Below are 11649 nucleotides of genomic sequence, written 5' to 3' on the forward strand. Positions count from 1 at the left end.
GAGGCGAGGTACAAGCTCGGAGAGGCCTTAATTGGGCGCGGAAGAGGAGGTGGTCCCAGCTGATTGCTCGCCTCCCAGCAGATAATCCTCTTAGCAGCTGCATTTCCGCGCCACACTGTTAGCCGAAAGATCCTCCCGGCCAGACCTTTACCCCGGGAGGGTCAGGAGGGGGCTGGAAAGGTTTGCAAGCTGGGCCAGAAGCCGTCTGCAGATAAGCCTGGCGGGACGTCTGGCTGTGGGACAAAGGGTCCTCCACCCCACTCCTTGGTTTAACTCTTCGATGAGCTCAGGACGCCGCCAGGGGCTAGCGTGTCCTTCGCCCTCCTGGGGAATGAGAGCCAAATAAACGGAGCTAAAAGCAAAGCGAACCGCTCTCGCGCCGCGGTTTGCAGAGGGGAGGTGCGCAGGACTACTGGAATCCTCTTTCGTAGATGCCGCGCCGGCTCGAGAGCCGCAGTGTTTTCGAGTTTGGTTGCGGGCAAAGCGCCCCGGCCAGCAGCTACCGAGCGCGCTGCGCGCCGCGGGCGGGTGCGCGAGAGGCTCTACGTATCAGAAAGCCACAAGTAGGGGCAGAAGCCGAGCTGCTGCGGACCGCCAGCTCCCCGCGGCTCCGCGTACCCGGAACGCGTGGGCGCTCAAAGGGCCGCGGGGGTTCCCAAGGAGCCCACATGGGTCCACGGATGGTCGGCCCCAAATAAGCCTAGGGAAAAGCCCCAAGAACTAAGAGGTGCGGGCCCTGCGCCCCGGACTCCAAGGGCTGGGGACAGACGTTTTCCAGGCTTGGATTAGCCTGATGGGCAGTCTTGAATCTGGGCAAGCCCTACCCCCCAGCACCAATACCCATTGTCCAGACTTCCCAATGGGGTGAGAAAATAACCCCATTCATCTGCAAGGAAAAAAGAAGATAAACAAAAGCATCCCCACCCCCCTCATGACTACCAAGTCCACTTAGAATCTAGAGCCTTCCATGGGGGGAAGGGGTTAGTGGGACACTTCATGCTGGAGAATGGTACAGGAGGAAGCAAAATAAGATGTTTAAAACAAAGATTAAACCCCACAATACAGAAGACAAAGCTATGCCTGTTCCCTTAATGAACCACATTTATTAAAAATGACTAAGACTGTACATAAAAATCCAAGATCTCTAAAAAGCATATAGGAGCTGTGGCATCAGGTTTTAGTTTCTTCACATTACCAAGTTGGGTACTGGGGGTGGCGAAGGAAGAGGATGAAAGAGGAGTTTTCCTTAGACACGGTTCAAGTTAGTACAGAGTAGCTGAATACATTCTTAACTATCTAAGAAGTAAACAGAATATTCCAAAATACGGGTGGGGAGGAGGAGAGAAACTATTCCCCTGCCCTGCAGCTGTTGTCAGGTGATTTGCAAATTCTTTACAAAGCCAAAGCACCAATTTTACATAATCTCAGACACCTATGTAGACTATTTGTACAATATATTCCACATTACAGTGTAGCTAAGCACACACAAATGTACACTTAACATTTTTTCTTTACTCCTTTCTATCTCTCTTCCTTCTTTCCTTTTTTTTTCCTTTTCTTTTCTTTCTTCTTTTCTTATCGACTCCCTCCCTTACCCTCCTCTACTGAGTCCTGTAAGCCACCTCAGCAGAAAGCAGAGGCCTAGCAAGTGAGCAATCCTGAACTAGGGCAAACATGGCTTGTTTTGAAAGCTTGTGGGGACTCAAAGCTAGGTTAAACCAGCACCTTCACAAAAGTTTTTTTTTTTTTTCTCCCAGGCCTAACATCTTTTATCCCTAGCAGATAGGTACCAGCAAAAAGTCCCCTGTTGAAGCTTAAGGCCTGGCCCTTCTCTTCCAGAAACAAAATACTTTACCATGCTGGGCTTCTATTTGCTTACAGATTTAAAAATAGAAATAAGAACCAAAGCTTTCAACTCAATTTGATAGCGCTCGGCACTCAATCTTCACAGCTCGTTTCTCTGAATGTTTAGTGTCTCCAATAAATAAATCCAGAACATTGAATAATCTTCGAATTTTAAAACACTTTAAAGTCCTCCATTAACTTTATTTTTAAAAGAAAAATAAAACACTAGGCTTGTTTCAGTTACCTGCAGCAATCAAAAAGCTTTGGCACCTTCTTTTAGAGAATTGCACAAAACAGGATGCATCAAGGTGGAAGGCAAACATCTTTTTGGCAACCTAGGCAGAGAAGACAACAAAAAACACCACCAAGTCCATCTGCAAAAAGTTAGCTCATTTTTATGAGGTTAAAATAACTCTTTAGGGAGTTGTGTAAAAAGCATAATACCCTCCCATGCCTTTTGAGGTGTCTTTACTGTACTCTTCAGTGTTAATGTCCTCACACTTTATGGAGGGAGAATTTTCATTACTAGAGGTGCTGGGAGACAGCCGCCTTCGCTTACAAGCACTGGTATATACCCCCGAATCATTGGAATCAAGAGACTTGATGGAAGGAGGGGTCTCTATCCAAGAAGAGCTGATTTCTTCTTTGACTTTCTCCTTAGAGAGTTGATCATCAGAGAACACAGGGGGGCTTGTTCTGGAGGTCCATGGGAGTCCAGCTGCCATCTTCCTCTGATAAGAACCTCGACCTCCCCACCCTGCCATTGTAGAGAAGGCTGGGTCAGGGTAATACCCCAGGGCATGGGATGTCTGGAGGGGTAAGGATTTAATACCATATGGGAGCAAGGTGCTCGAAGTATATTCAGACTCATAGGAACCGATGTCTAGTTTGTTGGTCCCAGGTTGCTGGACAGGCGTGACAAGCCACCGCTGGGGAGGGTTGGCCACCTCTTCGTTCTGTTGGGGTGAAAGGAGGCCGTTGGTCTGTGGCACGGTTCTCTCGCCATTATAATATCGGGCTTGAGGTAAAGTGTTGACAAAGGGCTCCGGGAAGAAGGACTGAACGCCGTACCGACCTCCAGGGACAATCTGATGGGATCTAGGAGAATCCGTGGGAGATGGAGTTAACCTGTCATTTTCTGAAGCGGTGTACATGCTACAATATAAAGAGAAACACTTAAAAAAAAAAAACCCTCATGTTGTCCCCAAACAAACCAAATTCCCAGAAATGAAAAAGGTTGGCATACTGGGCTCTGTACTGGGAGTGCTGGTCTGTTGGAGTGGACGGATGAAGGTAAGAGTTGGCACTGGGCTAGTTGAGCTGGATAGTTGGCTCATTGGGGAACATAAGAAGTTTCCTCTCAGGCATTAGGCATTTAAATGATAGAAAATCCACCTTTGCAAGTCCTAAGATTTGAGGAACTCAGAGCAACTCTCCCTTGTCAGTGTGATGGGAGAAATGCTGGCTGTGGTGTGAGGAATCTCAAATTCAAAATGCATTTGCAGGGCTTTGCTGTTGTTAATGCTGTGAAAATTACATCCCCTTAGTTTCAGTTTTTTCTTATGTTAAAAAAGAAAAAAAAGAGGGGGAGTAATAATACCTGCTCCTGAGAGGATAAAAAGTTGGTTTAAATGGAAAGGAAGGTATGTAAATACAGATTATGAAAATTTCAAATCTCCACCTAAATGTTAAAAAATAAAACCTCACTTTAAAGCTCTTAACATTTCTTTAGAAATTAAAGAAACCCTTGTGAAAATTCTAAAGCAAGATTAGTTAAAGCAAAAAAAAAAAAAAGCAATATACATAGGTAAAAATCTGAAACATGAAACCTCTTCCTAGTATGTGTTCTCAGGAAAGTGTTTGCTTGTGTTTGTCCTGTTAAAAGATGACATGCAAGTATGAATAAAAGCTGTACTTACGAATCGTAGTTGTCCCTGAAGCCTTTTGCAAAAGGGTTATGGTCAATCTTTAGCTGAGTTATCTAGATAGAAGAGAAAAATCGTTGCTGAGTGCTTTATCATACTGAAGCTTGCTTCAGAGAGTCTAGGGACATTTGGGACACTCACATCAGTGTTTTGGTAGGCAGTCACGGCAATGAACTGCGTTTCTGAGAAGGTAAAGGTCTGAGTCTTCGAGGGCTCATTCAAGTCCTCCACACCATCCTCCGTAACTTCAACAATGTGCAATCGTGGTTGGTACTTGTGTAAAGACTGTAGGACTATCATCTGGAAATGGTATAGGAAAAGAGCGGCTAAATCAAAAAAGTCTCTTAGAAGCTCAACGAAAGTAGATTTGATAAATGATGTATTTTTGAATGGGGTTCCTGTTTGCTCCCCACCAACAACTCTCTTTTTCTATTGCCATTTTTAAAACTTAAAACATAGCTGGGTATGTGTTTGAGAAATACTCTCTCCTCTTGGTTTCCTAAGTCTCCAGAAGATTTCAGTATGTCTGTTCCTAATAGTCAGCTCACTGTTATTGAAATGAGGTAAGAAGATGAAAATGAGAAAGGTCAAAAGAAACAGGCATGCAAACATGTAACACTGTAAATATCAATACAGCGAGGAGTATGGAAACTCCTTAGAAAAGAGATAATAGCCAGAAGACACCCCCTCCTGTCACTCTACCTGAGTGTTGTTGTTATTTGCGCCTTTGTTATTGGTGAGTTTTAATTTCCCAAAGGAAATCTCCTGTCTCATCCAGTGGGAACCAGTATTAGGAGACTCTGGGTGGACATACATTTTGTTGCCTAAGAGAAAATGAAACAAAACACAGAACCCAAGCATATAGGGCTGTTTACAAATGGAGGGTAGGGTGTAGGGATGCCTGTTACTTACTGGCAAGGTTTAAGAGCAGGACTTAGAGCACGAACCTCCCCAGCTCCAGCTGCTTAAGAAGGCCAATGGACACCAACTAGATTCCACTGATAACCCCAGGCCCCAGACCCCTGGCTTCCAGCCTTCCTCTCAAGGCACTCATCTTAACACTACCTCAAATAAAAAAGAGCCAACGTGAGATGCCTCATGAAGTTCAAATAAAGCCTGAAGGGCAACATCTGATGGCAATGGTTGGATTTTAATGGGTGGGACTCAACCTTGGAAAGGGCTTTCTCAAGTAAAGACTAGATTGCCAGTAGCCCTTGACGCCGGGAGAGTTTATGATAATTCGGTTCTCAAATGTAGGAACTGGGATGGGGTGGATCAGAGTTAAACTTTTATATATTGGTAGGCAAGAAATCTGACTTAGCAATGCTCTCCTTCGGTCAATCAGCACAAAGAAACTCATGCTAACATCGCCAGATGGGCGGAGGGAAATGCTGGGTTTAAATGCTAGTTGTCTCGGTCAGGGCTTCCCCACCTCTCCTCCCAGCCCGGACCTTCTCTTTCCTCACCCTGCATGTTATTGTCGGCTTTGCCGCAGGTCACCCACTTTCCCCCCTGGAAACGCCAGTGGTTCGGGTCCGCCAGCACTACCTCTACGAATACGTTGTAGTGAGCGGCGGGATTGAGTCCGTTGATGTTGAAGCTCAAGAAGGGAAACATGCGTCTGTGCAAGGGAACAGAACCAGGAGAAGCGATTTAAGCCGGATGCCCGAGAGCAGGCCCGCGCTCGGCCGCGCAGGGTCGGAGGACAACGCCGAGAAGACTACTGAATGACAAGAATACTGCCGATAGACAACGTGGTCCTTACTATGTAGAATATTTCTGAGTTGGCAACTCTTTGAACATCCCTTTTCGGAAATAATTTCCGAAGCCAGCATTGCCCAAACTCACGCGCTTCTGCGCCCTCCCCGCTCAAGTTCTCGACCATCTTAGATGCTCATTTTTCTTTCACAATATTAAAAAATCATTAATTTTTATACGTACAAGTACCAGAGAACATTTAAGTTGTTTTGTCAAAAAAAATTTTTTCCCCCCATTTCTACTCGTAAGGCCAAATGTCTCCTTTGGGAGCCCCCCTCCCAGCTCCCACTCCTCACTTTCCGAAGAAGTAACCACTGCTAGCAGTTGGACGTGTTACCAGAACTTTCTCATCCCCAAACCTTAGACAGGTCTGGCTCTAAGGCCTAACCAGCGACCGGGACCAACCCTCCAATGCTGGCAGGCGCTCTGGTCCTTACTCCCAACCTCCGGTGGCGCCCCATGGAGACCCTGGCGCCTAAAACGGCGGGAGCCCATCTGCAGCGCTCAGCGGACCAACCCTTGCGCCTCTTCCCATCCGCGGTTCCTCGTAGGCAGGCCGGAGCAGCGTGCCGCCGAGCGGGCGGATCTAGTAAATCCAGCTTTGCGGAAAAGCCCCAATTTTCATTTCCACCACCTCCTCGTCAGTCCAGGTGAAGGTAACGAGAGGGAGGAAGCAGCCGTAACATTAGCATCCCGCACAAACAGCTGGTGAGCGGACCGGGAAGGACAAAGAATTGGAAGATGCAGCATCTCCACTAACTGCGCGCAGAAAAACTCTGCAAGCAAAATGTAACCCGGCCTTCCCCAGGACCACACAGCCACTCTCCACCCCCCGCGCCCCAGGGCCCCTCCGCGCTGCTCTCACCTGCCCTGTTTCGTAATGATCATCTCGGTTTGGTGGCGGTGGAATTTGAGCCACAGAGGCCGGTTGCAAAGGTAGACGTGGGCACGTAAACTGGAACCAGAAACCTCCAAGCTGCCCCATCCTCCGCAAGAACCCGCGGCTGCCGCGCCGGGGTACGGCCCATAGAGCGGAGGCCCCTGGCTGTACTGATAGGCTCCCGGGCCGCCTCCCGCGCCGCCGCTTGCGCCCGAGCCACTGCTAGCGCCGGCTCCCGGGCCGAACTGCGCCCTCCCGGGTGGGCACACGGCCGCGGGGAAGCCGCCGGAGGGCAGCATGGAGCCATAGGGGTAGCGCGCCCCGTTGGGAGCCGGGTACACAGATCCGTGGGGCGCCCCGGCTGCTGCCTGGTACGGAAAGAGCGAGCAGGGCGCGGCCAGCTCGGAGCCCTGAGGCCCGGGGGACTGGAGGTAGTAGCGCTCGGAACTCAGGCTGTCCATGGAGTAGCGCGCGGTGGCGGCGGCCGCAGCAGTAGCAGCGTTAGTCGCGGCTGAGGGCAGTTCCTCTTCCCCGCAGGGGGAGCCCTTGCGGCCGTCCGGGGGCCCTGGCTTGGACACTGACGCGGTGCTGGCAAAGGCGTCCCCGGCGTCGGCGTCACTGAGCATGACCGCGGGGGTCCCCGCGCTGGCGGCTGCGGGTTCCCCGCTCCCTGCCTCGCACGAGAGGCTGCCCGAGAACTTCTTGGGCGCTTTGTCTAAGTCCAGCCTCTGAGGCGAGGGTGTCGCGCCGGGGAGATGTCCAGCGGTCCCGCCGCCGCCGCCTCGCGCACTCTCCAGCGGGTAGAAGTGCGCGCCGGGCAGGTTCACCGAACTGACCAAGAGCTGCTCCCCTAACTGCATGCTTTGCAAAGCGCAGACGGCAGTGCTTCCTCTCCTCCCGCGGCCTTATTATAAAGGCAGGATGGGGGAGCCAGCGCCCTCTTCCGAGGGGAAGGTAATTTCCCCTACCTCCGGTGCCGGGCTACCCACCTGGAGACGCTCGGGCAGCAAAGGCGCACTCGCGCGCCCTGAACCCAGCGTCCTTTCCGCAAGGAAAATGCACTGAGTTTGAAAGGCAGGAGGTGGATATTGATCAAGAAGCACTCTCCTTTTCCTTCCCCGTCCTTCTAGCTTCTCTGGACCTTTACCTTCCTCCCACACTCACACCCAGGAAGGAGAGGACTTGGGTGTCCCCGTCCACCCACCAGGGCTAGCCTTTCTGCCCCTCTTGACTGCTAAACTACCGGTCAAGTTGACCACTTGGAAACTTGCAGGCTGTCATTGGCTGCTTTATATATATTTGCTGCCAAGGAGGGGCTTCGCGTCCTCACAGCCTCAGGACCCTCTTATTGGCTGTTGGAGGTGACACTAATTCAATTAGGCATATACTAATTGGATCAAGTCGCCTGTGACTTTCTTTTCCTTTTCCTGATTTTTTTTTTTTTTTGAGACTCTGTCCTGCTGTGAAAATCAATTCTGGTGTCTGTATTTCACTGGAGTTTAGGGGGACAGGGTTTGGGGACTCCATAGTGGGATCTACTCTTGGCACCGAAGTCATCTCAACACTCTGAGAGGGGAATGCGGAGGCGGGAACAGGGTTTAGAGACCCCGAGGAAGAAAGGCTCTGCTGGTCAGCTTGCAGGGAGGCCCCAGATCTGGGGGTGAGTTAGAAAGAGGCCCAAGCAAAGTCTCTTTACCCGCCAGGGGCTGTACCTGAAGGCAGACTTTTCTCTCGATAGGGGAAGACTCTCTGTCCTTCGACACACAAGAATCACTTTTTGTTTGGCCCCACCCTTTTATTCAGTGGAAAGGATTTGTGGAGAGGAACCTCGTGCTACTCGGCTTTTGGGATTTGGAGTTGGGGGGAGCACGCTGCTGTCCTTGAGGATCGATGCCCTCAGCTTAAGAATCAAAAGCCCGGGCGGGGTAGGCTACTGGGAACACCCTCATGACCACGTCAACACACCTGCTTTTAGGAGGCAATCACTATACTCTCTGCGATTTAAAATCCAAGCCGCTCAGTTTCCCTGAATCTCCGATCCTCCCTAACCTCATCTTCAGTTCGTCCTGACACGGAGAAACAAAGGTTCCCCAGCAGCCTCGCGGTTAAGATTCCCCGCGCCCTTCCTCTGCGGCACAGCACAGAAGGTAGAATAATTGGTGAAATAATCAGTTTGTTATTGAATGAAGCCCTTTTGCCCCAGCTGCCTGTTTCTCCCCTGCGTTTCCGCAGACAGTAGAGTCAAGTGTGATGCCGGCATATTTTATTGTTTTATTATTACGGGAGACGGGGCATATTTCGTTGCTGATAAGGAGAAGCCTGAATATTCTCTGTTAATAAGCAATTACAGACGCGGCTCATAACCGCTGCGGGAGCGCATTTTCCGGCTGAGATGTCGGGACCCTGCTTCGCCAACCGAACACGATCACACGGGAAACTCTTCACCCACAACAGATGAGGCGGCCACAGGATTGTTAAGCGCTCACACGCCAGTGCAGAAAGGCTCAAAGCTTTTCCAGCTAGGTTCCAACCATAGCAGCACCAACATCGGCACGTCTTGGTTAGAGAGCGAGGCAACTTGGACGCTCCTGGGCATTTACCAGTTTTTCGCGGTGGTGAAAACTGAGAGCACGCGAAGGTTTTCAAGGTCAAGGCACAGTCAGAGGGAGGGAGCGAGTTAAGCGAATGGGCCAGGGCGGGGGCCTCGTAGGTCATGGGCAGAGTAGCCTGAAAACAGATCCCTGGAAAGATGGCCCAGAGCGCGCTCATCCCTGCGCTCCTTGCATTTCGTCCCACCAGTTTAGTTTGAGTTTGGCGTGTCTCTTGGCTCTGAGCACCCATTATCCACCCGCACCTCCCTGGCTTTTGTTTTATTTTGACCCAAGGAAGCCTTGAAGAATTAAATTTTGCAAGTCCTTTGTGATTCCGTAGATTTCATGATTTTCAATGTGGCGATTCCGTGAGGGGTACGCGAGAGCAAGGAAAGGAAGGGGCCACGAGGATTGGCCAGCTTGGAGATGTAGCCCGGGGCTGGGGGAACCTGATAATGACTCATTGACTTTTCCACATTACACTTGACCTGAACTTTGGGGTGTTTGAGGAAAAAGTAGGGGTGAGATTGAGTCTCACATTATTTAAAGATAGGGTGGCCGAGGGTTAGATAGCAGTTTTACGCTTTATCACAGCGAGAAAGCGGGCCTTGGTGTCCCTTCAAATTGCTTTCGAGGCGTCCAGGGAAGCGCTAAGCGTGGCAAAGTGCCATCGCAGGCAACAGGCATCGTTCCTACCCACTCTGGCGCAAATAACGCGGGCCAGCTGTCCCCAGCGCCACATCATAAAGGGTTGATTTTATTCCAGTCCCAGAGCAAAGCGTGTGGACTCATTCAGAGTGCTACCTAATTATTAAATATATACGTACACGGTCTGTGTAATCAGGATTAGTGTTGATTCTTGGGGCAAGAAACTGTAGTTTATATCTCCCCACCTCTCCAATATATCTGTTATTTTACCCAAACTTTAACTTACTTTACAGAGGGAGAAGCAAAGAGAAAGAAAATCACAATTCAGGATCTACAAAACTGTACTGGGACTCAGGAGTTTTGGAACATGAAAAACATATATATAATTTATATTACATTTTATAAATATATATTACAATGCCTTTTTAACATAATGAAAAGGACTGTTTCAACTAAAGATGACTTTTTCTGACTGCATAGAGATAGATAAATCTCATTTAATGGTTCTTCTGTATTAACTAAATACATTTTTATTATTATGTGTGGAACATACTAGTCTCTGCCTGGAGAGTTATAGATGAGCAAATCTGTAATTTCCTACTTGTAATAGGCTTTCCTTTTGCTGGCTCAATTTTACTTAAAACTAGGGAGAGAGATAGGGACATTATTTTCACGTTTCCCAGCCGCACTTTAAAACCCAAGTGCTCTTTTCCAAAAATAGGAACAGAAAAGAAATCTAAGGCTGTGACTTCAGTGAACTTGTCAGGCAGCACCCTCCTTAGATTGGGTGGGCAAGAAACAGAGCCTTCCAGCCTGTTTGCTGTTTGATTTCAATTACACCCCAAGCTTCATGAAATCCAAATGAGACATTTATTGAAAGGTGCCTGGTTTTATGTGGCTCAACTGACAGTGTATTGGAATACATTGAACAAAAACATCAACACTGGGGAGGAAACATGGAGACCCTGTGGAACTCCAGACCCGAATACCGGCTGGATTAACTCAAATCTTGCACCTTTCAGCCTGAAACAGAGCAAGCAGGACCCTTTGAAGGTTACAATGAAGCCAAGGCCAAGCCTGTGTGTAAGCTTATTAAGGATCTCATGTTGTTGCAACAATAATACTAACTTCATGCTACTGTCTCACCCTGATTACACAAGGCGATTGCTATCCCGTCCAGATGACCTCTTTACCCCTTTCATTCCCTTAAAGATAACCACCCTCAGGACATTCATCTTTTAAGAGCAAAACTGAGAAGCATTGGCTGTTACAGGACTATTACACATCAAATACATATACGCATGTATGGATAAATTATAGTGGTGAGTTGTAGATGAGTGCAGTGATATGTGGTTTACCTCCCCCCATCTCCCACACACAACCAAGGGGGCCTATATAAATGTCCCAATAAATTCTATTATTTTCACCCCCACTAAAAATGTGTTATCAAAACACTGTCCGTGTTATTCAAACACTTTGTAAATTCTGAGCAGACTTGCTGCCGGTTCTCCTTTTAACCCTAGGAAAACATTCCAACATTAACCGGTCACCAGCGCTTCGCCTGGACTCTGGGAAAACGTCAATGGGTTTTTTGTGGTGAGTTGGTCCTTTTACTATTTATCTATGGCCTTTTCTTTGTTGATGTTACATTTTATTTCACCATCTCGGGTTCGCTCTTTGGCCCTTTGTTCTCTGATGGCCAGATCTGCCACCTCCACTGTGCTTTCTGAAGGGGGAGGGAGCTTTCATCACCGTCAGGTTGTTCAAGTTTCACTTTTTTTTTTTTTTTTTTTTAAGAAAATGTCCTGTAAGATAAAGAATTTTGGTAAGGACAAGTAGTGTTGATTCTGCTGATGACAGCGAGATACTCCCTACCAACACGGTTTCACTTTTATAAGAATTTATATTTTACCATGACACTAAAATAGACTGATCACTTGCTTAAAAAAAAATTACCAGGTCTACAAATGTATTAGGCAAAGGGTTATATTAAACTCACTGT

At 48.4% G+C, this 11649-nt stretch overlaps 1 protein-coding gene across 3 annotated transcripts; it reads right to left on the bottom strand.

The window, feature by feature from the left end:
• Positions 1-1083: 1083 nt before the first annotated feature.
• Positions 1084-7649, bottom strand: EOMES (eomesodermin). Of its 3 annotated transcripts, none has more exons than XM_016149585.2 (6): positions 6394-7648; positions 5237-5391; positions 4473-4594; positions 3912-4070; positions 3765-3826; positions 1084-2943 (listed from the first exon to the last, which is right to left on the bottom strand). In XM_016149585.2, exons 1-6 carry the CDS (start codon positions 7266-7268, stop codon positions 2262-2264), a joined length of 2055 nt encoding a protein of 684 aa, XP_016005071.1. In that variant the 5' UTR covers positions 7269-7648; the 3' UTR covers positions 1084-2261. The 3 variants fall into 3 exon arrangements, with proteins under 3 accessions (XP_016005071.1, XP_016005070.1, XP_016005072.1); XM_016149584.2 differs by having other exon boundaries at positions 1084-3000; positions 6394-7646; XM_016149586.2 differs by lacking the exon at positions 4473-4594 and having other exon boundaries at positions 1084-3000; positions 5319-5391; positions 6394-7649.
• Between the last annotated feature and the right edge of the window lie 4000 nt (positions 7650-11649).

Source organism: Rousettus aegyptiacus, unplaced genomic scaffold (genome assembly GCF_014176215.1).
Source record: "Rousettus aegyptiacus isolate mRouAeg1 unplaced genomic scaffold, mRouAeg1.p scaffold_m13_p_4, whole genome shotgun sequence".
In the NCBI taxonomy this organism is placed as follows: domain Eukaryota; kingdom Metazoa; phylum Chordata; class Mammalia; order Chiroptera; family Pteropodidae; genus Rousettus; species Rousettus aegyptiacus.